Source organism: Numenius arquata, chromosome 16 (genome assembly GCF_964106895.1).
Source record: "Numenius arquata chromosome 16, bNumArq3.hap1.1, whole genome shotgun sequence".
NCBI lineage: Eukaryota > Metazoa > Chordata > Aves > Charadriiformes > Scolopacidae > Numenius > Numenius arquata.
The window spans coordinates 10,561,533-10,586,764 of NC_133591.1; the positions used below are offsets into that span (position 1 = coordinate 10,561,533).

General features: G+C 45.0%; 3 protein-coding genes across 3 annotated transcripts; all 3 read left to right on the forward strand.

Moving 5' to 3' along the window:
- The first annotated feature begins 2,188 nt into the window (after window positions 1-2,188).
- Window positions 2,189-7,433, forward strand: LOC141472533 (macrophage migration inhibitory factor-like). Its single transcript, XM_074159654.1, has 3 exons — window positions 2,189-2,296; window positions 6,483-6,655; window positions 7,367-7,433. The coding sequence occupies exons 1-3, from the start codon at window positions 2,189-2,191 to the stop codon at window positions 7,431-7,433; spliced, it is 348 nt and encodes a 115-aa protein (XP_074015755.1).
- Window positions 7,434-10,215: 2,782 nt separating this feature from the next.
- On the forward strand, window positions 10,216-12,913 carry LOC141472528 (macrophage migration inhibitory factor). The gene is made up of 3 exons (XM_074159643.1): window positions 10,216-10,542; window positions 11,615-11,787; window positions 12,647-12,913. Exons 1-3 carry the CDS (start codon window positions 10,435-10,437, stop codon window positions 12,711-12,713), a joined length of 348 nt encoding a protein of 115 aa, XP_074015744.1. The 5' UTR covers window positions 10,216-10,434; the 3' UTR covers window positions 12,714-12,913.
- Window positions 12,914-13,694: 781 nt separating this feature from the next.
- On the forward strand, window positions 13,695-24,084 carry DDX51 (DEAD-box helicase 51). Its single transcript, XM_074159528.1, has 16 exons — window positions 13,695-13,732; window positions 13,879-14,285; window positions 14,666-14,910; window positions 15,037-15,187; window positions 16,651-16,796; window positions 17,172-17,243; window positions 17,431-17,537; window positions 18,056-18,164; window positions 18,721-18,866; window positions 19,571-19,769; window positions 20,435-20,550; window positions 20,642-20,758; window positions 21,687-21,788; window positions 22,265-22,328; window positions 22,544-22,678; window positions 23,543-24,084. Exons 1-16 carry the CDS (start codon window positions 13,710-13,712, stop codon window positions 23,567-23,569), a joined length of 2,166 nt encoding a protein of 721 aa, XP_074015629.1. The 5' UTR covers window positions 13,695-13,709; the 3' UTR covers window positions 23,570-24,084.
- The last annotated feature ends 1,148 nt before the right edge of the window (window positions 24,085-25,232 follow it).

The following is a 25,232-nucleotide window of genomic DNA, read 5'->3' on the forward strand; positions in this document are numbered from 1 at the left end:
TTCCCACAAGTCCTGCTCAATGCCACAGGTACCTCAACAATTTGTTATTGAGCTTTCATAAATGAGACCTCACTAGCTCTAAGCACCTCATAATCAGGAAACTGCTGACAGATAGCTCAGAGAAGAGTACCAGAAATATGGAGAACCAAGGAAAATAATTTAAGGTGGCAAACCAAGGGAAGGAAAGATTAAGAAGGCTAAATGATCATCAGTCATGAGGCTGAGGAAACACAGAAGTCTAAAATATTTGCCTAGCAGGCCGATAGAGGAAAAGCCAGATATGTGGTTTAGGGGGATCCAAGCAGATACAAATTCAAAACTTAGCACAGTAAATTAGGGAAAAATGTTCCAGTCATGACAATAGAACAAAAAAATATTGAAATTGTACTGTCCAACAATCCTTCTGGAGATGTAATAGGAATCTCAGTGGAGAACACCTAGTAACTCTAGGCAGGGAGAAGGATCCACCAAACAGAGACATTATTGTATGCAAAGAAGTAAAATGGCTGCTATGAAATAAAGCACATTCCCAAGAGCATCTGCGGTGTCTAAGGATCTGATTTCTAACCTGGTACATCAGCTTCTGGGAATTACATCAGATGTTTTCAGAGAAGAAAGAGTTTGTTTTGGAAATGTTTTTCTTGTTATGTAAGCAAGCTGCGAATAACAAGTGATTATTTTACCCAGAAGAAAAAATAGGTTGTGAAGTTCATTAGAAAAACAGTCTAAGTTTTTCCAAGTGACCACTAACAAGTATAGTACGATTTCTGACTAAATGCTTTGGATCATGCCACCTGCTTTCAACTGGTCACTGAAGAAAAGATTCATCAATATTACAAACAGCAATTCCTCTCCTTATGGATGGAGCTGTCACTTGAGTTTTATGCTTTGACATAGGAAACATGCCCTGAAAGGACTGTTTGTACAAAAAGATATTATTTCTGGATCTTTTTTTTCAGGATTTTCATTATTTTCAGAATGCAGGATACAGGAGACTCAATCCACTGACATGGGCTGGAGGTGAACACTGGCACATAGTAATCTTCTGACTTTTTATTTGCTGGCTTTTTACAGCAAGGGTGCTACAGGGAAGGAACTGATTTAAAATCAAGATACACCGTATAGTCAACTTAAGATGTTCATACGGAGGTTTTCACCATTTAAAAGTATTTGTTTAAACTACACAGTTGCAGTACAAGCATTTAGCTCCAGCTATACAAAGCTCTCCCTCTTTTCCACAGGCTGGGAAAAGGAGTAGAAAAGTCCTTAACTCATAGAAACTAATGGGCATAAAGAGACTCATCACCTTTAACATGGAGAGACTAACAAACCATTTATTTTATCCCCATTAGCATTTTCAACCTGCTTTCCCCACACACATCTCACTGCAAACACCCCCTACCAAATGCCATATGACCCCTCTAAATCAATTGTCTCGTGGAAGACTCTACTAGGTAGCAAAGAGAACTGATCCCAGCTCTGCCACGTACTCCACTCTGGAAAAAAGCCTCTCATTTTAGAAAGCCTGTGGATTTCCTATCTTTCAGGAGATCCTGTTGACTGTTATGGCACTATTTGCACAACAAAGGAGCAAGCTGAAAACAAGCCTCCAGTGCTCACCACAGTGGAAAATCAAGACCCCGATTTTAAGGCATCTTTGTCATGACTTAGTCACAGTTCAGGGAAGGTCTCCACAACATGTGCTACTTGTTTTTTTCTGTTATGGTCTATTCCACAGAAAGAGCCCCAGACCTCACAAGTGAGGTGCCCATCTAATTTTTTTTTAATAATTATAAGACTTGCATGAAGAGGCACATTATATTTCTCCCACTTTCAAACAGTCCCTGAAACACTTGCTTTTTCACTGTTTTTCACGATCAGGATGTATCCAAATATGAAGTGTCATTTTAGATGCTTTGATTTCCAGAGCACAAAGCCAGCTTTTCCCCCTAGGAAAGCTGTACATTGGTTATCTGCATTAGCAGCCAGGAGCCTGCAGATGGCACAGGCAGCCTCACCTCTCCCAAAGGAACTCCCACCCCTCAGGTGCACCTGAGGAAGGTACCACTGACTATTTAAAGGCTCCAGAGGTACTTACTAGCACAGTGGGGTAAGCTGCTTTGCAGGTGAGTTAGAATCAAAGCTGTGAACAAGGTGAGCTAAAAGAAAACCCTCTCGGGATCTAAAGATGCCCAAGTTCATTGTTAACACAAATATAAGCAAGGATAAAATTCCAGAGTCTCTCACAGGGGAGCTCACCCAGCAGTTATCAAAAGCAATGGGCAAACCAGCACAGGTAAGTCCAGATGCTCAAATCTTTTCTTTATTTAGTCAGATGTGCCTATACAATGAGCTATTTCTCAGTGATAGCCTCTACAAACTAATATACTCAATGACTCACCAGTACTTAGTCTTCTCTCTGTACAAATGTCAAATACTTGTTTGCTGTAATTTAGCTCTGTTGAGGTCCCAAGACACTTAAAGTACTTAAACTAGCTTTGCGTATGATGGTATTCCGTGTAGGGCTCCGTGTAGGTTAAGACACTGAACGTGTGTGGGTATGTATACATGGGTATCTCTGTGAATACCTCACAAGAATCTTGCTGACTGAAAGCAGCCTCATCCTCTGACTTCCTTGCTGGGTCCTGCTGAATATGTTCTTGTCATCTGCCACCAAATTGCCTATAGCCTAGTGGTTACAGCTGAACAAAAAACCAAGGCATTCAGGTTGCTTGGACATCTAGCAAAAATACTTATGTGATGTCCTGCTAGTTATAGTCAAAATACTAGAGTAAAATCCATCTGCTGGTTTCATTACCAAACTAGGGTTTTTTTACCTGCTAAAACCCATGGCAATATGCTACTGAGGTTAAGTACTGAAATACTGTCATTAAGGGTCTTATAAGGCTTTTATTTTCTTAGTTAATCCTGGAAGGTCACTAGTCACTGTATCAGTTGCTTACTGAAGACTGTTGATGAATATGAAAACCAAAGTGAAAGCTTCTCTGTACAGCTGTAAGCTTCATAACATGAGCTACTCAGTTGCTGTAGCAGCAGTAACTTACATGAATCAGCTATAGATTTTGTCTGTGGCCTGGTGAAGTCCTCTTCTATGTATTCAATAGCAAAACAGTGTTTTCAGAAAAATGTTCCTTATTTTACTTTGGGAGTGATGCTTTGAAACCCTGGAAAGAATGAAAATCTGGTGCCTACAGAAAGGATTTTGAGGGCTTCTCAGAGATATTTATCTGCCCACTGGGACACTTAAAGTTCTTGAGCAGATCTTTGTTCTTCGTGGAAATAAAGTGCTCTGAAATGGTAGTCGCCCCCGACTACTTAAGATAGCATCACAGATCTCTGAACCCCTTACAGTCGTTGGATGACTGCCACTGATGGAAGTGTCCTGAGAAAGGAAGAAGGTGAAAAATAGACCCAGAGTTAAACAAGTTGGATAGCTGAAAATATTAGGAGAAACGTTGGAATGTCTTAAAAAAGGTAGGAAGAAAATTGTGAGCAGCTGGCATGGTTTTGTGAAAGTCAGGATCATTTTAAATAGTCCCACAGTAGAGTCTTATGCTCAGATCTAATCAATGCTTCCAGTAATGACTCTGTAGACTGAGATGTGCAGGTGACAATAGCTTGTATGCACAGGAGACAGTAAGAATTCAAGAATATAGTATCTTCTCAAGTCAAGAAGCTTTCTTTTAATAGGTGATTAATAAGTCAAACTACAAAAAAGACAAAGAATAATTCATTAAAGAGGAAAGCATTTGGGAAGCCATTATGGGTTACAACATGAATAAGAGTTAAGACAATGCTTTGGAACAGGGGAGTTTAACTTCTGTTGCACACAAGGTAGAAGAAAGCCTCAACAGGAGTACTCCATCCAGCCTCAGGCCCTTGACTTTGAGAAAGAGGTAGGCAGATTAGAGGCGCACCAGATGAAAAATGCTAAAAAAAAAAAAAAATTAAAAAATGCAAGGATCAACAGACATTCTGGCTCTTCTAGGAAGAGATGGGAACTTTTTTTTGCTTCTTCCTCAGAGGCATAAGGCAGGAAGAAGCCAGCTTCACTTGCAGCAAGACTTCAGCTAGTTCTTGGAGGAGAACTTAAAAAGTTTCTGTGACTTCCAGTGAGGTTCTACATTGGACTTGCACCATGGATCCCACCAGTTGGGGGATGATTAATAGTACTGATGTTTCTTTGGCCAATTAGAAATTCTCAGTTCAGCACGTATAGTTAGAATATTTCTATTTGTTGTTGTACGGCTGTATACATTCAGAGACAGCTGTATGTGGCTGGATGTTCTCATCAAACTGATTTGAAGTAGAGTTAAAAAGCCAATCAATCTGGAGAAGCCTGGTTCTGCTGTGACTCTTCCAGGCAGATTGTCTGATAAAAGGGCCTCTCTTTCTCTAGGGGCAGTAATGGAGCTCTGTGCAATCAAGCAGTCTCATTAAACATGTAGGAATTCAATCTCTGCCAAATTTGACCAGAGTTAATATCTCAGGGAATAGTTGGAAACCTGTTTTAGGCTTGTATAAGCCTTGTCTCCACAGAAAGCAGGCTTAACTGTAAATGGGAGTTTGTGTGTGTGTGTTTGTTTGTTTTCCACAACACATGTAGTATTATAATGAAATTCTTATGTAAAACTGATCTGTTCTATTCCTCTTCAAAAAAAACATTTTTTTATCAATCTAGCAAACAAGTACTTGCTGTTGAGGGGGGAGCAGGGGGGATATTGGTGTGTCAGCTGGTGGTTCTTGCATAACAGCTCCTGAATATAAAGCTAGAGGCCAGGGCTGGGATGCAGCTGGAACAGGTTTGTGCAGCAGTGTGGAAGGGAAGGGATACGTAATGGGACTTAGAAGTATACAGGGAAGAACAAAGAGATTTTTTCTGAAGAGGACATGCAGACTCTTCGTGACAAAGGAGGCAAGAATAAAGGGAGAGTCTCTTAGTTATAACACAGAAAGAAGGGAAGGATTAGGATGGGCTGGAATGCAGAGCTTTCCTCTAGCAGGAAATGGTACAATTTGAAAAAAAAAAAAAAAAAAACAACCAAACTAATTTCTATTTTTAATCAAATAAGTTTGTTTCTACTGGGGAAAAAAAAAAAACTCAAACATCTCTAAGAAGAAAATAATGCTGACTAACACTTCAGCTTGATTTTATTTTTTTTTTAAATAATAATAATCATCTTCCAGGGTAGATGTTAAAGGCATATGTGTACCTACATTTGGCATAAAGCTGAGAGAACAGGGTGTCCAGCCAGGGGAGAACAGAGCCAAACAAGTGGTACTTCAGCAGGATCTCTTTGGCTTATCCTATACTGCTGTGGTCTGATGCACCATGTACCCAAACAAGCTGTAAATGACGGCCAAGGCTAATTACCCAGACAACTCCTGGTACTCAGGCTAGCTTGTTTTACCAAGAGGGTTGATTGCTGCTGAGTTCCAATGATGCGCTGCTAATAAACGTGGGTAAGAACAGAACAGAAGCCAGATGGATGCCAAAGGAACTGATCCCTGAATTCCCCAGTGTGTGGATCTGACACTGTGTATTAGCAGCAGGGAAAATTGCAGGCTGGTCATTAATATTAACATAGATACTTTCTTCTATTTTTCCTGCTATCAAGGACAAAAGTAGGATTAGGCTGTATTTTGTTTAATGAAGGGGATGTTGATTTAGACCTCTGCTGTGTCAGTTCACATTTACCTCAGCAGGGGAGACTGCAGCAGGAGCCAGTGAGGTGCAAAATCTCTCTGGAACGTAGGGCGGCAGCAATGCAATTGCCCACCCCCACTGGCACCCGGCTTCCCCACATGGGCATGAAGAGCCCAGTGGCTCAGGAGGTTCTGTAGGCGCCGCAGGTCACCGAGCTCTTGCAGCACCTGAACTTTCTACCCAAAATTCAAAGTCAATACTGCAGGGTCCTCCTTCCAACAGTGTACCTGGGCTGAGCATCCAGAGCCTATCTTTCTGTATGTAATTGGGCACGCTGGTGTTGAAGGTTGCAAGACAGCAGACAGGGAAGGATCTTTACCACAGAGTAACTTAAGAACATGAGTGAAACTATTTGCATTTTGGTAAGTGGTGAGGAGTATCTCTAAGTGCCTGGCAGTGCTCTTTTTTTTCCTTTTTTTTTTTTTTTTTTTTTTTAAATTATGTGCTGCTAGTACTTTTAGTTAAGAATACAGCCATTCTGCAATAGATGAAAGAATTTGTGATGGCAGTGCCTGTTCCCAAATGGTATGTCATGGGAATGTGATTGGATTTCATACCTCTTCATCTTTGTGACTTGCAGGAAAATGTTTAGGAAGTTTGAAAGTGCAACGTAGTACATACAGGAGAATTTCAAAAGTGTAACCAACAGGCATGCACCTATTTTGTCTGTAGTTTATGTACACAAATACCTTCCCAGATTTTCAAAACTCTCCCAAACATGGCAAAGGAGAGTAATATTCTTTTCTTCTAACAGTATCTAGCAATACAGGTATCTCCTGACCAGCTGATGTCCTTTGGTGGCTCTGCAGACCCCTGTGCTATGTGCTTTCTCTACAGCATTGGCAAGATAGGGGAGCAAGAGAACAAGGTCTACTCCAAATTGCTTTGTGACCTGCTGAACAAACAGCTGAAAATACCATCTGACAGGTGAGCTTGTACAGCAACTTCTCTGATGTGACTTTCCACAGATTGTTAAAGCTATTAATCCCAGGCTTGTCCTTTGGTGTTCCTCTATTAACATTCTACTTGAAGAGGCTAAATGCCAAGTCAATAGAGCAACGCTCCAATTAAAAAGAGGAAAGGAGCAATTGCATGAGCTGCAAAGCCAATGCCCAGAAGCAGTAAAATTTATTTTAGTTAAAATGATGGAGGCTCAGGCACTGCATGTATGTGCAAAAACCAGGTACAGACACAATAACTTGATAACTTGGGAAGTTCTGGTATATATTACTCTACTGCCTGTGGAGGTCTATTACAAAAGCTTCCACTTATATGAAAGCATTTCTAGTCCTTTTCCTGAAGGTACACCAATCTGTTCCAGAAATGACTGTAAATAAAACACAGCATTCTGAGATCTCCCTAAAACAAGAATTAGGAAAATACCAGGAACTCCAGAATGCAAGTACCTAAAGCCTCAAAAAGGGGTGGAGGTGGTGGCGGCGATGATGACAACATGCAACGCTCAAATATGCCTGCCAGAACTTGCAAAAGGAAACTGTAGCTTGCTGAGATGTAGTGCGGGCCTGGGAAGTGTGAAGCCCTGGGGGACAGCCTCCAGCGTGGCCGTGTGTGTCCTGCAGCAGGAACACCCTGGCCACTCTGTGCTCAGCAGCTAACTGTGTCTGTCCTCCCTTTCAGAATCTATGTCAGCTTCTTTGAGATCAGCACCGGCAATGTAGGCTGGAACAACACCACCTTTGCTTGAGGTGCCCTCGGGTGATAACGGCTTACTCCTGAACATGGCTTTTGAGTGCTGCAGCTCCAGACATGTTACCAGTATCTGGCACAAATGCAAAATTGCAGTGGTACCTTAGTCACTGCTACCTGCTGCTGTTTAATGTCTTGTCTGCTGCTTAAATAAAAGTAAAAAAATCCAGCAGGACCCTTATGATTGATACTGTCTTGTTATTCTAGAAAAGTCTGTGCTTGAGATGAAAAATGCTTTCTCAAAATATTCCTAACAGAAGCTCTTCTTTTTTGAAAGCAATTTAGTTTTTTGTGTGAGGATGAACACTCCATTTGGGTATGCCTTTTTCCTGTTCATGCTGGACATCCTGGCCAAATTTAAATACAGCTATGCTGACCTGATTTCAAAATACACTTATGTTTAAGTCAATAGATGTGGCTATCAGTGTGGCATTCGGCCCTGCCTTCAAAAGGAGGAAAGAGATGATTGCCTCTTATTTAAAAGGAATGGATTGCAGACCAGATCCTCCTTAGATCTTAATACTTCATAGACCTCTAGCTGCTTAGTAGAAAAACTCATGCTGCAAGAGTCTTCCAGGGCTTAGTATCGGCGGAGAGAGTAAGTGGAAAAACCCACGGTTCACTGTTCTGCCTTCCCCTTTTCATCCATTGAACAATTTGCAGTGACAGTGAAGACTAGAGCACAACTCAAAATGAGGCAGAGGCACAGTGAGCCATTCCCAGAGGCAGAAGTAATGAATTACTTACAAAAGGAAGATTTCCATATAAATATTTATTATTCTAGCCCTGGGTCAAATAAGAGCATTTGCTTCCAAAGTAAAAGAGAGAGAGTACAGATCTGTTTCCTGAGTCTCTGAAATTAGGTATATTGCAACCTTTTTCTCCTGGAAGAACAAAGCCATCTCACCCCTGTTCTGAGCTCTACTGTGAACATCCCATTTTGCCCCTATCACTGCTTTGCTATGTAGCCACAGTCTTTAAACACAAGCCTGTACCTCAAGGTGCAAAAATACTTCGTTGAGATAACAACTGAAAGCTGCTTTGGCTATGCTGCTTTGATTGACCAATGAAGTGACATAATACTTTAGCATGTAAATACACTATATCTTATTAAATATTTTTTATTCCACTTAGTACCTTGAAGAGCTGCCCAAGGAAGGAAGACATGGCATGATGTAGGTAGCCTTTTGACAGAATTGCTTGTGGAGAATGGCTACAAAGGCTGCTAAACACAGCAGGACCTTCCATGGGGAGGCAGTTTCCTTCTCCAGAAAACAATCTGCCTCCTACATAGATCCACCTGCTCAAAGAATGCTCTTCCTGTTCTTGGAGCCACAGCACCAACATTCTCCGATGTTCTGCTGGTCCAGCTGCTCTGTGCTCAGGTCTTGACTGTGATGCAACTGGGCATATCCAACTGCAACCCATGAATGCCCCAGCCCTGCTCTTTGCTGTCAGCCTCCATGAAAGGCTTCAGCCTGCCCCACGTATCTTCTGAAGCCTTTCTGTGCTTTCAGAGTCATTCTCAGAGCACCCAAACCCTGAAACGTGTGTTCCTAAGGTACATCATGGCACAAGTACGATTAAGACCACCTCTACTTTGCTAACAATCCTTATATTCTCTAATAGGGAATGTAAAAGCTTACTTTGCCTCTGACACATCATTAGAATGCTCTTGGTATATTTCTGTAAAACATTTTACTTTACATTTTTTTTCTCTTAAGAACAACAAAGAAATGTGCCTATTTTAATTTCAGGAATTGTATTTTAAAACAGATGCTGTTCATCCAGAAAATGTATTATGAATGCATGTGTGTGGAGCAGCCACTTGAGGGAGGGCTGTGCACAAGCACACTGGTGTTTGGTTATCTTCTAAAAATGAATCTTTAGAAGCTATGAAAATGTACATACTGCTTCTTCCCTAGTCAAGGGGGTAAAGGAGAATGAAACTGTGGATGTCTCTCCATTGTGTGGCAGCATGGCCAGGGCCTGCCACTTTGGGCCTGGCAGGTCACAGAGCAAGCACAGCGGTGGTGCCACAATTCCCACCCCACCTCAGTGCAACAACTCTTGAAGGCAGGAAGGTGTGAGGAATAAGTGGCTCTATGCAATGGCAGGGAGCTGATAATATTAGTTCTTAATAGCATTGTTGAGCACGAAAAAAATAAATGTTCCAGTCCTGCCAGTTCTCAGTGTTATAGCCTGTGCCACTCCAAAGCATTCCCATACAATACCATCCCTTATTCTTCGTTCAGGGCTATGTGTGTTCACATGCATAACGTGTATGTATGGTCAAGCTTTCTAGCAGCAGTGCTGGGACTTTGTTAAAAATTAGCACGTGCTCGATTTGTGTGTAAAATGTCTGCATGGAGAGGGCTCTGGCCCTGATTCTCCTTAGCCTTCCTGTGAGTCATTTCAAGCAGAGCTGCGCTGAAGTCACGGCAGTGAGCCATGCCCTCTGCAGCCTACGTGCATCATATCACACAGCCCAGCAGAAGGCTCATCTCTCAGGCTGCCTCTCACCTCCGAATAGACACGCACCATTTCATTTCTAAGCAAAGAATGATCGCTTCTGCCTTTATCCAGCAGAAAAATATGATATCGAAATGAGGACACTGAGGAGTAATGTATCAGTTTCTATTTGACTGAAAAACTTTAGGGAATAATTAACATACCAGCACGTCAGACATTTCAGCTTATATTTCGTTAAAGCTATGCACAAAATTAAAACAAAAAAATGTGCAAATGTGCCTTTATAGAGTTCTGGCCGGGACCCCGCTGCCGGCAGGAAGCCGTAAACCGCAGAAGGGCAGCAGACAGGGAAAGCGGCCTTCCCCCCCGGCTCCCTCCCCCGCCCCGCCGGGCGCGGCCCCTTTAAGACCGGCGCGGCCCCGCGCACACTAAAAGCGCCACCGTCGCCGCCCCGCTCCATTCCGCCGTCGCCGGTCCCGCCAGCATCGCTCTGCTCCCGCCACCAGCAACCCCCCACCGCCGCCACCATGCCCATGTTCGCCATCCAGACCAACGTCTGCAAGGACGCCGTGCCCGACAGCCTGCTGGGCGACCTCACCCAGCAGCTGGCCAAGGCTACCGGCAAGCCCGCGCAGGTGAGGGCGGGCGGGCGGCGGGGCCGGTGCTGCCGGAGGCGGAGGGCCGCGGCCCGGCGGCAGCGGGGGCCGCGCCGGGATGGGGCGAGCACGTGGGGAGGCCCCGGCGGGGCAGCTGTAGGGCTGGGGCTGCGGTCGCCGAGGAGGATAGCGGCGGGCACAGCGTGGCTGCGGGCCCCGCTGCTCCGGGAAACGGACCTGTGCCCCTTCGCTCCCCGCTCCCGGCAGCCCTCCGAGGGAGGCGCGGTGGGCAGGCCTCCCGTTGCCTCCGTCGGCCCGTCCCCAGGCCGTGCGGCTCCCGGAGGCTGTCGGCCTGGCCGGCCCGGAGCTGCAGCCTGACCAGCGGGAAGGGCGGTGCTCGAATAGCCAAGTCACCGGAGATTTGTCTGTGTTTGTGCCCGGGAGTCGGGATTTCAGCCACGGAGCTGGGCCAGCGGCGCCTTTGGTGGAAGGGTCTGGTGTCTGCCAGGCCGGCGACTCTGGCAAAGCTAAGTAACGGATACGGGAGGTTTCCTCGGGGATGCTCCCGGTTATCTCGGGATTGGATACAGCCCCTCTCGGGCCAGACCGCTGCAGCCTGGGAAATCAAAGCCCGATAAGGCTGAATTGCAGCCAGGCTCTCAGACAGGCTCGGTGGCTCAGTCAGTGATTTCAGGGTGTGAATTCTGGCACGCAAATACAGTTTTAAGGCCTTTATCTCTCACCGCATGCTCTTTGCACCGTGCAGCAGCAGTACCGTGGTGGGCAGGACTAGCCATCTCCCCTGTGGCTTTGCGCAAACGCAACCTTTGTTCCTAAAGCTGAGAGCCAGGCTGGGGGGATCCCGCAGCACGCGCTGCCATGTGGGCTGGGGTGCCTGGGGGGATCCCCGCGGCACACATGCCCTGCCATGCCACCTGTGTGAGCTGCATCCTCCGAAGGGTGCAGAGAGCCACGCTGGCACACTGCCTGGCCCTAGCCCTGGGCCACCATGCAGCACACAACTGCGCTGTTTGAAGTTGGTACCTAGAGAAAGTTTGTATTGGGAGAGGGGAGGTGAGATACCCTGTAACTGTTTGTTCTCTTACCGCAGTACATAGCTGTGCACATCATCCCTGATCAGATGATGTCCTTCGGGGGCTCCACTGATCCCTGTGCGCTCTGCAGCCTTTACAGCATCGGCAAAATAGGAGGGCAGCAGAACAAGACTTACACCAAGCTCCTGTGTGATCTGATCTCGAAGCACTTGCATGTATCTGCAGACAGGTAAGGCTGGGACGTGATGTTATTAACCTTGTCTATCTGGCTCTTTGAAACTGCTTTGACAAGATAATTTAAAAATACAAAAGGCCAGGAATAAGCCCATGTATTTCAGAAAATACAAAATGATCATTTGCAGTGTTTTCATGTCCAGTTAAGAGTTTGATGCCTGTGCATCCTCAGTTAAATGGCTTCCTGTTCTCAGAGAGGGGAAAATCCCAAAGGAATGACAAAGTTGTATGGTGTGTCTCTTGCCTCTGAGGTGTGATGTCTTGCCCTCTGGTGATGGGAGGCTGAAAGCACAAGGGAGGAGCAGTAACAGGCTGGAGCTGACAGGCAAAGTAGAAACCAGCAGGCTGTGAAGAGCTCCCTCACAGGCTGCGGGGCCTTGGGAGAGTGTCTGCGTGCAGTGGTGAAGGACGGGAAGAACCTGCTGCTACTGATGTGCTGGGGTTGGAAGGGAGAAGAGCAGAGCCAGCCCTGAGGGCCTGCTTGGCTTTCATAAGGCCGCATGTCTGTCTGACACATGTGCAGTGCTTGAAAACAAGAGTTTTGATCTCCGGAAATTCTTGACAGGCTGCTAACCAAAAACTGTCTGGTATCTGAACAGAGACAAGCTCTTCTCTGACTGGAGAAGAGTTTGTATTTTAAAAGACAGAAAAAAACCTACAATTCTGGGTACTCCAATGAATATTGATGGAGGCTCTGCCTGAAAAGTTAGCTAGATTTCAGTAAAAATTAAGCTTGAGATTTCTTCTGCGGAACAGGAAGCACTGACTGCCATCCTATTGTCCTGTCTCACTCATTACTTATATAAATGAGTTAATAAGGTTATTGTTTGTGTGTTCCTGTGCCTCTTCTGCAGGGTGTACATCAACTATTTTGACATGAATGCTGCCAATGTGGGCTGGAATGGTTCCACCTTTGCGTAGAGCTCTCCTGTCTGTCTGAAGAGGCTGCTCCTGGACCTACCCTCCTCCTGCCCCTTTGCAGAGACCACCGCACAAATGGCCCTGTGTTGCATTTTGTGCACTCTCACAGATTGATGGCTCCCTGCTAGTGTGTTTAAATATTGCTGCTTCAACATTCCTCTGTTTTCTTTGTGTAGAAAACAAATAAAAGATTTAGAAGTAAGCTGTCTGGTGTAGGCTTTGGCAGGTTGGGAATGGAGTTAGGCAATCGGCAATGTATCTCACTGCTTTCTAAAGCAAATGAAGGGAACGCTTTGGGTTTGTTTCCATTTCTCAGCCATGGTATTTCACAGAATGGTTTGACTGAGCAGCAGATGCCTGATAGCACTCCACGGTGATTTTTACCTTCCTGTAGGTGCCTTCTGAGCTTCTTGTTGCTCTGAATTTCTTTTGGCTGTGTGCTTCATTGCCACAGCAGGAAGCGATCCTTGGGCCAGCCATGTGCCTGCTGCTTCAGAGAGGCTTTCCTCTAACAATCTGCCGGCTGTGTGGGGCCAAGCAAGCAAGGAAGGAAGGAGTGCTTTTTTGCTCAGGGTTGAAATGCTCCTGTCCACATCGGTTACGCTGCCCTCCAGGCAGCCAGGGGTGGGCCTGGGTGCTGTGGTGGGGCCTGTGGCTGCTGCAGTGAGCCTCTGTGCCGTCTGCCAGCCTGTCCTCACAGCGATGTTGCACTCTCCTGCGCCTCGGTGTCTCAGGGCCAGGCTCCCGCCATGTCGGGGTGAGGGGGGGAGCGTGACTCAGGCGCTTTGCTCCCCGCCACGCTCCTGCCCTTCCTCCAGCTCTCTCCCTTTCCCTTCGGCCGCCATTCCCGCCTCCGCCGCCCTCCCCTCAGGGGGCGCGCGCGGTGCCGCCCCTCCCCTGCCGGCAGGCGGCGTGCGGTCCCGCCCCCGCGCCTTCTGGAGCCTTCCGCCGCGCGTGCTCGGTGACGTCATCTCCGTGCGCCCGGGCGGCGCGGCCATGGCGCTCTTCTGCATCAACAGGTACCACCTGCCCCAGGCGCCGCCGGTCCCTGGCCCGGCTCCGGGAGCTGCGGCCCGGTGTTCCCCCCGGGACCCGGACTCGAGCGGAGGGGGCCGGGCCGGGCGGGCGGCCTGTGCCTGAGGAGGTTTTGTTTGGGCTGTTTCAGGTATGGCGGGGAGGAGAAAGAGCAGGAGGAGGAGGAGGCCGAGGCCGAGGCGGAGGAGCGGGCTCGGGTCCTGCTGGAGCGGCTGCGGCAGCAGGCGAAGGCCCGGCAGCTGAAGAAGCAGCAGGAGGAGGCGCGGCTCGAGGGAGGGGAAGGGGATGGGAATCTCACCGGAGGAGCCGGCTCCGGGGGCGCGGGGCTGAACCTCGGGGGTAAAGCAAGGAAGAGGAAGGGGGAGAGCGAAGAGCAGGCCGGTGCGCAGGGACAGAAGAAGCTAAAGAAGAAACAACAGTCCGGCAGCTCTTTTGAGGAAAGAGCGGATGCTGAGGAGGCAGTAGATGGCAGTACTCCACCAAAGAAGAAAGAAAATAGAAGAAAATCGAAAGTGCTGCGGGAGAAGACTGAAGCAGGTGAGGATAAACCGAGGCCGTGGGATTTTGGCTCATTGTGGTTGACAGTTCTCAGCAGAGAAGTTGCCCTTTGAGTAACTTTATGAATTTACCTGGTGGTAAACTTTGTTTTCCTCTGCTTAATATGTTCCCAAAGTAATTCCTTTTTTAGGGGAAAGCCCCATATTGTAAACTCTGAGGATCAGTTTAGTGTAAGGGAAGGAGAGAAACATGTCACCTCGGTCTTTAATTGTTTCCATACCAATGAAGAAACGTTTTGCCTTTGAACTTGGATTTAGGAAGACAGAAGAGCTGGCAAGTCATTGCTTAAGTCCTATATTGTAAAATGTTCACGACATCCCTTTCCTGTAGCACATTTGTTCCTGTTATTCAAATTCCAGATTCTGAAGAAGATGTCAGCCAACAGGAAAACAGAAGTAACCTTAACAATAAGCCTTCTAAAAGGAAAAAGAGGGATGAGGAAACAGAGGGAGCTGAAACAAGGAAGACAGACAACAGTGGAAGAGCTGACGAAGATCAAAGTACAAAGGAGGAGTTGTCCTTAGCAGCCTCAGAGAAAGAGGCAAATCCTCCACCCTCCAGTTTGATGGTTCTTGGAGACTACGACAGAAAGCCAGTACAGAAGGTAACTAGCTTAACTGAACTTTGATGATGGTCAGGAAGGAGTATGCATCTTACCAGCTTATTTTATGTATGGCATTGCCTGTTTGACAGTAGGAACACTTTGTTATTCTCCTTTCCTGCACCTCAGGTTCAGCCCTTCTTACCGCAGTGGCTTGCTCAACCCAAACTAGTGCAAAAACGTATCAAAGATAATCTAGTTCCAATCAGAGATGTCCCAGGAATTCATCCCAGGCTGTTGAAAAAGCTGCAAATGAATGGGATAGAGTCCTTTTTTCCAGGTACGTTGATAGTGCTTTTGTCTTCCTAAACTGAGTTATGTAGTTCCTGCAGTCTGTTGCTGTACATTTCATGTACTCAGTGAAGTAAAATATAGAACAAAAACAAGTTTAATGCATCAAAGTGATCATACCTGCTTTAGCCCTTCTCTTTCAAAGCTTTAGCTATTGTAGTTATTGAAGTTTGTTATCTAGTCATAAATGCAGCTCCACAAAATAGGGTGTCTTGAAGTAATAGCTTACAGCTGCCAAAAGAGTGACGTCTTACTTGTGTCCTCCCATTTCCCTCCCTTATGCCAGGCATGTGCTTTAATTCCTTACCTTCTACCGTCTCTGCTTTTAATCAGACCTCTTTGGGAACCTGTTTAACCACTAAAGCAGCAGAAAACTGTTCAAGCAAAAAAAGCTGTTGGTTTTCCATTGTTTTACTGGTTTTGCAGACAAGTACAATAAAATGTCAGCTCCTAAATAAGTAAAAAGCACAGCTGGAAGCAGGGGTAAGGAGAGGGAGAGAATGGAAGAAGGTGGGATCACCTTCAGCCAATTACTTGGTCCAGCTGAGTCTTGAGGCTTAGACTGTATCAGAGACTTACCAAGGTTACACTGGAAAGCCAGCTTGTGCCTTCTCTTTTTAAGGATGCTGTTACATAATGTTTTAATGTGAATGCTGTTGCTTATTTTGCTCTGGGAGATTTTAACAGGTTGCTGATAGCATCTTCTTGTGTTTTCTCATAAATCAAGTCCAGCTTATGGCACTAGGTAGTAGCTAAATCAATCAGTGTCATGCTAGTGTCCTCTGAAGTCATATGTCTTCATATGCATCACTGAGTATGGTCGTGTTGTCACAGAGCTAGATCCCCTGGCTGCTAAACCTCAGGGATAAACTGAAGTTGGATGGCTTGTCAGGGATTCTCATGGGGCAGGGAAAGGAGAGAGTTCATGGATGACAGATGAAGCTGTTGCCTGTGCAGGCCTGTTTGCTTCGGTCCTTGTGTGCTCTCTTGCAGCAAACTTGACTTACGCCAAAGCCTGTAGGAGTTGTCTGTTTTGCTCCTTGGCAGATAAGGCTGCGTTGCCAAGTTGCATATTCTGTGTTTATGTAAGAGCTGTTTGTACTTCAAAGAAAGGATGCTTACAGACAAATATTCATAGGTTTTAAATCTGCCCAGTGCCATCCTAACATGAGAACAAGAAGACAGATATGAGTTGAAAACAATGTTTAACACAGTAACATCCTAGCTGAGCACTAGAAATAGCTGAATTCTTGGAGAGGGAAATCTCTGTGTTCAATGCTGAGCTCCCGTGAGTCAATAAGAAACAAGTTAAGCCAGATAGTGTCTCTGGTTTAGGTCTATAGCAACAGCACAGGTGTGGAAACAGATTCATTGTGTATAACTGCGCTTCTGGATACAGTGGTTTTAGCCCAGTTAAGTCTGTAGTTAATGTTTGTTTCCATTTTTGTTCAGTTCAGGCAGAGGTGATTCCTGCTATTCTGCAGAGCGCATCCAATGGGTATTTGATGGGGCAGGGAGGATACCGCCCCAGAGACATCTGCGTCTCGGCACCTACTGGCAGTGGTAAAACCCTGTCTTTTGTCATACCCATAGTACAGGTGAGTTTACCCCTAGAGAAATATCTGTAGGGAAAATGCTGGGGTTGCTTTTGTTCAAGCGAAACCTGAACTTAGAAGTAGGTTAAAAAGCCAAGGAATTTGTGGCTGCAAAGCAGCAGATTTTTAGCTCGGAGCTCTCTGAGGGAGCTGTATGAGTCCCCTTCATCTCAGCATCCCACTCCTTTTCTCAGACAAGAGGCATAGCATTAGGAGTTGGGAGGGTGGAGGGGGAGTAAAATGGAAATATAGAACTCCATGAGGATGTGTCAAGCCCATCTCTTCTCACTAGATTAGATACAGGAACCCCCTTTCCTCCCCACTGCTTTCAGGGACTCATTTTGCTTTTTTTTTTTTTTTTTTTTTTTTTTTTGCCAGGTTCTGCTACATCGAGTAGTTTGCCAAGTACGAGCTCTGGTTGTTCTGCCCACCAAAGAATTGGCCCAACAGGTATGTGGCTCTTTACCTTCTCTCTGGGCAGAAGTAGATGAAAGCAAAGGCCAGTGCAGTCAATACTTCGCTTGGCTGTTCTGGGAAGCAGGTTAAAGATCTGTCAGGGGATTTGATGTTGTTAGTGTAGTGGAAAGTATTGTTTGAACTGATTTTGTTGTGGCTAACAAAGCCCATCTCTTTGCAGGTGAGTAAAGTGTTCAACATTTATACTGACGGGACAGGTCTGAAGGTCGTTTTGATTACTGGCCAGAAATCTTTTGCAAAGGAGCAGGAGATGCTTGTCCAGAAAAAGTAGGTTAAAAGGTCTTTTGATAAGATATATAGAGATTGTAAGCTATTTAATCTCAGTAAGCAGAGGTCAAAATGTAGACTTGCATCACACTTTCATGCAATAATGATTTTGGATACTGGGTTTATATGGTAGACACTGGTTGTTCCGTCTCCATTGAAGTGCTTCCTGCTACCCCTTTTTTATGATTGTTACATTTTACTAGATTTTTTTTTTTGCCAGCTGAGTAGAATCCAAATGTTTACCTTATTCCCACAGGTACAAATAATTGTTACAGAATTTTGCTGCAACTAAGCTTTTTTTAAGAGCAATGAAGAATGATATTTTTTGTTTAAAAGAGGGTTTAGTGTCTGTCACTGCCTTTGCATGCTTTCCAAAGGAAAGTAAAGTGCATATTTGAATTTTATTATTTGTCAGCTAAGTAAAAAGTAGGAAAATCAGAAGGTCTGCTTCCAACGATCTCTGTTACATGCTTTATGGTGTAGGGAGAAACTTGCTGATGGGCTGCTTGTTCTTTCAGAGTGACGGGCTACTGCAGCCTGGCTGATATTATTGTGGCAACGCCAGGACGGCTCACAGATCACATTAACCAGACCCCGGGGTTCAGCCTGACACAGCTTCGCTTCCTGGTGAGTCAACTCCACATGTCTCCCATCTTAGTGCAGTGTCCGTTACAGCTGTAATTCCTGCTTTGTTCTTGCACAGTACATAAATATATCTCTGTTGGAACTGTTGTATGGGCCTTGTCTACTCTAGATTGCTCAGGCAGTGGTCTCAAGATGAGATGTTTTATTCCAACTCATGACACCGAAGCATCCACCCACTTCCCCTTCTCTCTTAGCCTCTTGCAAACACAGAGTAAAGCCTTGTTGATCAAGGTTGGTAAATTATCAGTGTGTAGCAGCTTCTTCCATATGGGAGTCTGTGCAGAGACGTAGCTGCAGTCTTATTGAGGATATGGAGATTTTTATTTCTTATTTGGAGGTGTGGTTTGGATTTATGTGCAAATGAGTTTCAGTGTAGTTTGAGTGTCAGACTGGCTACTGAGCCACTGAAACAAAAGCAAAATTCAGTTTTGGGGTAGAAACTTCTGCCTTCGTTTGATAATGATAATATTGGAAAATAAAAGCTGCCTAATGCGAAACAGTATTTAACAAGTAGTGTTTTTCGTCCTTCTGAATTCAGATTGTCGATGAAGCCGACCGTATGATCGATGACATGCACCAGAACTGTCTGAACCAAATTGTCAAAGCTGCATTCCAAGTGGAAAATTACTCTGGCTCCAACATGCTTTTTCAGAGGACCAAACCAGGGCCTATAACAGCAGCCAGGCAAGTTGCCAAATGCATTTCTTTGAACTGGTAGCATAGACACCGATGCCACTGTCCTGCTTCACAGTACCCCCTCACGGGCACTCCCAAAGCCTGCTTACTCTGGAAAACTTCTGCCGAAGTAAGGCAGCTTCTTTTTCAAAGCTTGAAAAAGCAGGCAGTGAACAGCTGATAGTAGAGGATGTCTTTTAGAGTGAAGCCTAAGTATTATATTATTCTTTCTTCCTTAACGAGACGAAAGGAGCATCAAAAAAATACACAAATATTGCGAAGTCTGTGATTGATTTGCACAGTAACTAGAGTAATGCTCTCTGGCAAGCTGAATAATGGGTTTAAAGGAATACTCTTGGAATTATGTATCTGCATTTGCTGTTTTCATACAGCATGGTAGAGATGTGCCAGAAACTGAGATCAGCAACCAAGGAAGGAAGCCACTAGAATGAGGACATGGGTAACTAGGATGCCAGGATGTGTGCAGGGGTAACGGATACGGGTTGTGCAGTTGATTGAGAGCACTGATCAGTTCCATCTGTGAACTCCACCATAAAACAAGGATGGAAGAGAACCCACAGAAAAGGCCTAGGGCAGGAAAAGAGCATCAAAAAGAGTTAATTGCTTTCCTCATAACATCATCTGAAAGCACGTGTGGAGGAACTCCTTTGCCCCATCCTCAAAGCTCAGTTTCCGTGTGCTGTTTATTTCAGCTCCTGTTGTCCTCAGATACCCTTACAGAAACTGCTGTTTTCAGCCACGCTGACTCAGGACCCGGAGAAACTGCAGCAGCTGGATTTATTCCAGCCTCGCCTCTTCACATCTGTCTATTCTGAGAAAAAAACACTCAGAGATGGAACAGAGACTGAACAAGATACTAATGAGAAGTACACACTCCCTGAGGGGCTATCGGTATGACATTAATTCTCTTAAACAAATCTTCAAGTATGATTTATTCAACTGTGTAGTTACGTTTCTACCCTATAAACAATTATGTCTTCCCTATGATTCTTTGCATTACAAAGGTGCTGGGAGACAGTGGCTTTGGGAGTATTTATGATCCAGAGAGCTCTACCTTTGCGCATTTGTTTTCTCATTACTTAGAGTTCATTTGGATAAGACTGGATTTATTTACCTTTTTTTTAATTATACTCTTCATGCAGAATTAAGTTTACTGGCAATGGGGAGCAGAGATAAGGAGTGATACTAATGTAGTGGCACTTAATCAACTGTCCATCTCAAAGCATGTTGTACAAATATGTGTAACATGCATTTCAAAGCATGTAGATACAGGTCAGCCTGTTGACAAGAAGGCAGCGCATGCTGTTACTTGCTCTGGAGAACATTAGAACAGCACAGGTCTCCCGTCTCCACCCTGTGTTTTATCCTCCCAGCCTGTGACTGTGACTTGTTCTAAAGAGGGTGGCGTTGTGGGGTCTGGTTTTGCTGCCATTAGTTGCAAAGCATCCAAGCCTAGGTAGGTTATGGAAACCTAGTGGATTTCAGAGAAGACGGCCATGGCAAGAAGTAACCAAGAAGTAATTTTTGTCTCTGAACGTCTTCCCTGTCGACTGCAGCAATGTTACGTGCCTTGTGACCTGAATTCCAAGCCTTTGCTCCTCTTGCATTTCATGCTGACAATGAAATTTACCCGTGTGTTGTGCTTTACCAACTCCAGGGAAGCTTCTCACAGGTGAATATATTAATGAGATCACTGTAGTAGGTATCTGTCAAGTAACATTACAGAGGTCATGAAGTGACTGTTTTATGGTGTTTACTTACAGATTGTTCTTGCTGGTTCAAGCTTTTGGTGGAGTCGCTGTGGCTGAATTTTCTTCTCGGTTACCTCCAAATGAGAGACAGAGAACCATAAAGGAATTTGAACAAGGAAAAATACAACTGTGAGCATCTGAAATGAGTTTCCTGCATGTCTTCCAACACAAGCTATTTTCAGTGTGAAAAGCTAGGTAGAACCAAGAACACAGTTAAGTGAGGTCCTCTGTAAAACACTGTGCAGGAATCAACTTACAGAATGGGTGTGAGGCTTGGACTTGTGACTTTTGAATGTTTACCCTGCACGTAACTTGGCCTGTTCTAAGCTAGCTGTAATCTAGATTTCTGTGTGTTACTTTGTAAGAAACAGTAAATGTAATTGTTCATACAGTTGCCCAAAACACATAGAGGTCTGAAAATCTTAATGTGTGTGCTTGGGGTCTGGTGCTTAGTAAAAGAAAAAGGGTGTTGGTGCTAGAACTATATGTTATTAGTGCTTCCTACCAAAGAAATCCTTGATCAGACTGGCAAACACATTTACTTCTGCCCATGTGTGTGATTTGCTTTGTGATTTTGGTAGCTATACAGGATTGCCTCTCTGGAATGTCTCTGAGAGGAAGGTAAATACTTTCTGGATTTGATTTGTATCCAAACCCTTCGTTTACATTCATCCTTGACTAGTGGAATTTCATACCTCGCTGTCTGCTTTCAGTGCCTTTGGAATGTCCAGGTAGCTTACAGGTTTGTAACCTCCAATGTGATGGGAGCTATCTGGCGTAGTGTCGCATGCTTGGAGAACCTGGAAACACCCAGTAACTTTTTGTGCACAACAGTAGGTGACAAACTTGTAGTGATGCTTGGAGGTCTGTGGGCAGTTAATAATGCTAGTGACAATAAGGAGTGACTTAAAATGCTGCTGTCGTGCTCGGAGGTCAGAGGCTGGCTGCCTGGTTTGAACAGAAGTTAGCAAGAGTTCTGCTGTGTTCACTTGTTCCGCTTGTGTGTGTAGTGCAAGAGATGCTACGTGAAAGTGACTGTATATGCATTTAAACCCAGGTTAATCAGCACAGATGCCACTGCACGAGGGATTGACATTAAAGGAGTGAACTATGTGATAAACTATGATGCGCCTCAGTTCATCAGGACGTATATTCACCGGTAAGACAGTCAGGGGCACAAGGAAGATGTTTGAGCTCGGTTTACTTTGAAATATTTAGCAACGGTGACATGCACTTAAAGAGTTTTTAGCTTTGGATTTTTTGTCTACCTTAATATGCAAATAGCTTTCTAATCAAAATTAAGCCTGAGGCATCACCAGAGTAATGCAGTACTGAAACAAAGAAGTAGCACCCTATTAGAGAAAATGTACTTTACAGGAGCTAGAAATACTGTCCCGGGCAGCACTGAGTATTGGGTTTCTAGACATTCAGAATACTGTAGTGGCTCAGCAGCTGTGAACAAGCCCTGGAAAAGCTCATCCTTTGTAACATACGGCTAGTCCTACTGTGCTGACCTCAAAAAACTCAGAATCAGACTTTCTTAAAGCTGGAGAATTTCAGAATCAGACTTTTGGAGCTGATAATGGCAGTGACCACATGGCTAAACTGACTTGACACTACTTTTTCCGTTTTCAGCGTTGGAAGAACAGCTCGTGCAGGAGAAGTGGGTGTCGCTTTCAGCTTGGTCCTGAGAATTCAGGTATGTCGTTGGTGTGGGATTCGTTTGATAAGGATGTGCGGAGGGGCATAAGGAAGGTAAGGTTCATACTACTTCCCACCTTTTCCAGTCAGCTGAGCTTTGTACTTGGAAACTGCAATTATATCCTGACCAGACAGCACATTCCAAAATGTGTTCATTTTTCTAGCTGAGAGGCAGTGGGGTGTCTCACCTCCTGTGTCTGTCTTGTTATGCAGGAACGTCGGTTTCTGCGGATGTTGAAGGATGCCGGCATCCAAGATGTGAAGAAGCACCCGGTGAAAGGCAACTCATTAAAGCCGTTGGTGCAGCGATATGAGGAAGCTCTGTGTAAGCTTGAGAAGACAGTCAAGGTAATTGAAATGGGAAAGAAAAAAAAATTGAACTAAAACTTGCACAGTTTATTGCAACTCATGACTAGCAGAAGTACTAGTGTCCGGGATCCTTTTCTTTAACTGAGATATTTCCATTTCAGTGTGAAGGGAGCATTTTTGGGTGCATCGTTATGAAATACTCAGAAAGGGTTGGGAGGGGAGAAAGAGGTTTTCTGTTAAAAGAAAGGTAGGCAGCATCCCTGGAGGTATTTAGAAGACGTGTAGACGTGGTGCTTAGGGACATGGTTTAGTGGTGCACTTGGCAATGTTAGGTTTACAGTTGGACTCGATCTTTAAGAGTCTTTTCCAACCTAAATGATTCTGTGATTTGGGGTGTTTCCCTTTCTGTTCTCCCTTTCTCTTTGCCAAAATCCCAGCTCCAGAGGTAACTACCCAGAGGAAGGCAAACAAAATGCAGAAATTAAACCTTTTGTTGTTAGGGGTTTTAAGACGGGGTTTTAAGACTAATTTACAGCCATGCTGACTAGAAGCTGGGTATTCCAAGCCAGGAAGGCATTTTCTGCAGGCGCTCTTTTATACACCAGTGGGAAGGTTGAGAGCTTTCAGACAAAGGCCAGGTAGCATTTAACTTGCTAGGGTAGACAAGGGATTATTCATAATAGACTTTTCTGTGCTATATGGTTTGGGCAAGTGTTCTGCTGTCTAATTGGAGGACTCCTGATAAACATCTGTCTTAGAAAAAAATTATGATTTTGAGTTGCAGACTAGCAATGTTTGAAAACTGGGGCAGAAAGGATTATTGCATCGCTCCCCAAAGTCCTTTCTGTGTGACTCTGAGACAGGGACATCTTCAGTCACCTTTTCAACTTTAATTTTGAACAGATCGAGCGAGCGCAGAAACGAGCGTGAATGAATGGAAGCTGAGGAGGTTGTGTTTCGCAGCACTGAAGCTGCTGAGGTCATGGAGTACTACCCAGCACGGCAACAATGAGACATGGTCCCTGAATGGAGCTGAATGGGTGGCTCCTCAACCTTATCATATCCGAAGTCAGCTCTTGTTCCCCTTTCAAGGACAGTGCAAACAGAGTTGGTTAGTTTGAAAAAAAAAAAACAAAAAAACCAACCCACTAAGATACAGTTGCCTTGAAGAGGACTTTGCTTCATACCCTACTGGCATATGTAAAACTATCGCCAGTGAAGAGAAGAGCCGTTGCACAGCTCTTGAGCATGGGCCTGATGGAACTGCTGGTCTCCGAAAGTGCTTGTCTCCTCTGAACTCACGCAACTAATGGTTCTGTTACTGCACAAGCAGCTGTATCTGCAAATGCTTATGCAGGTGTTTATGCCTCTAGCAGAATCATGTTTGGAGAGCTGCTCTAAGCTGAAGTGATGGCAACTTTTAAATAAATGCTATATATATTTTTAAAACAGTGTCTAGTAAAGATTCCTGGGTACAGGGACGGAGATAGTGTTGAAAGGTTTTTTTGCTTCCTAGGTCTTATGCCTTTTTTGTCATTTTCTGACCTATGTTGTTTTCTTCCAACATTCAGTACCAGTGGTAGCAGCAGGTATTATTAAGTGCTAGCTTGGTGTTAAGACTAAATGTCTGATGTCTAATATGAATATACTGGAGTCTGCTAGTGTCACTGGGAAGCTGTGCTGTATTTGACACCTGCCACTGATACTTTTAGCTGCCCCTGGCAGAAGGCTTAGAGCTCTCATGTAGCTGGAGACTGTTGACTACCCTCCAGGACCTTCAGCAGGAACTTACTGTTTTGTATAAAACAAACATACACCAGCATTAGCAACGCATTATTGGAGCAAAACAAAGGGCTGGGAATGTTGGAGGGGATGAGTGTCAGGAGGGGTGGTTGCATCTTCTAAAGATAGAAGCAATGTGGGGTGGTTTTATACCAGTGAAGTAGCATGTGTCTTCCTACGGTGTGACTACTCTCTTTCTCTCGAGCAGTTTTTGCATAGCACAGGTACCTGGGCTGGTGTCAGAGTAGCAGAAGTGGAAAGTCTTCTCGGGCAAGAGGTGTGAGCTCCCATGAGTAATGCAAGGAAAGGCTGAGAGACCTGGGTCTGCTTAGCCTGGAGAAGTTGGAGAGGGGATCTCATCAGTGCTTATCAATAGCTAAAGGACGGGTGGGCAAGAGGATGGGGCCAGACTTTTTCAGTGGTGCCCGGTGAAAGGACAAGGGGCAATGAACACAGGAAATTCCATCTGAACATGAAAAACTTTGAGGGTGATGGAGCACTGGAACAGGCTGCCCATAGAGGCTGTGGAGTCTCCTTCTCTGGAGATACTCAGAACTCACCTGGACGCATTCCTGACCAGCCTGCTCTAGATGAACCTATTCTGGCAGGGGGTTGGACTAGATGATCTCTGAAGGTCCCTTCCAACCCCTACCATTCTGTGATTTACCTTGTGATAACCTGCGTCCCATCAGCCTAGCTTTGGTTTTCCCTATCGTTAAGTTATTAAGGGCAGTTATTAAGACAAGCTCAAGTTCAAACATGAGGTGGCAGAGCCTGGGTTGAACATTGTCCTGGAAAACTGCCATCGTCC

Excerpts from the sequence above, each read along its gene's own strand:
- LOC141472533 (XM_074159654.1), top strand. The coding sequence starts at position 2,189 with ATGCCCAAGTTCATTGTTAACACAAATATAAGCAAGGATAAAATTCCA. Across the intron at positions 2,297-6,482 it reads CAATGGGCAAACCAGCACAG|TATCTAGCAATACAGGTATC; the intron begins GTAAGTCCAGAT and ends TTCTTCTAACAG. Across the intron at positions 6,656-7,366 it reads CTGAAAATACCATCTGACAG|AATCTATGTCAGCTTCTTTG; the intron begins GTGAGCTTGTAC and ends CCTCCCTTTCAG.
- LOC141472528 (XM_074159643.1), top strand. The coding sequence starts at position 10,435 with ATGCCCATGTTCGCCATCCAGACCAACGTCTGCAAGGACGCCGTGCCC. Across the intron at positions 10,543-11,614 it reads CTACCGGCAAGCCCGCGCAG|TACATAGCTGTGCACATCAT; the intron begins GTGAGGGCGGGC and ends CTCTTACCGCAG. Across the intron at positions 11,788-12,646 it reads TTGCATGTATCTGCAGACAG|GGTGTACATCAACTATTTTG; the intron begins GTAAGGCTGGGA and ends CCTCTTCTGCAG.
- DDX51 (XM_074159528.1), top strand. The coding sequence starts at position 13,710 with ATGGCGCTCTTCTGCATCAACAG. Across the intron at positions 15,188-16,650 it reads GATAGAGTCCTTTTTTCCAG|TTCAGGCAGAGGTGATTCCT; the intron begins GTACGTTGATAG and ends ATTTTTGTTCAG. Across the intron at positions 17,538-18,055 it reads GAGATGCTTGTCCAGAAAAA|AGTGACGGGCTACTGCAGCC; the intron begins GTAGGTTAAAAG and ends TTGTTCTTTCAG.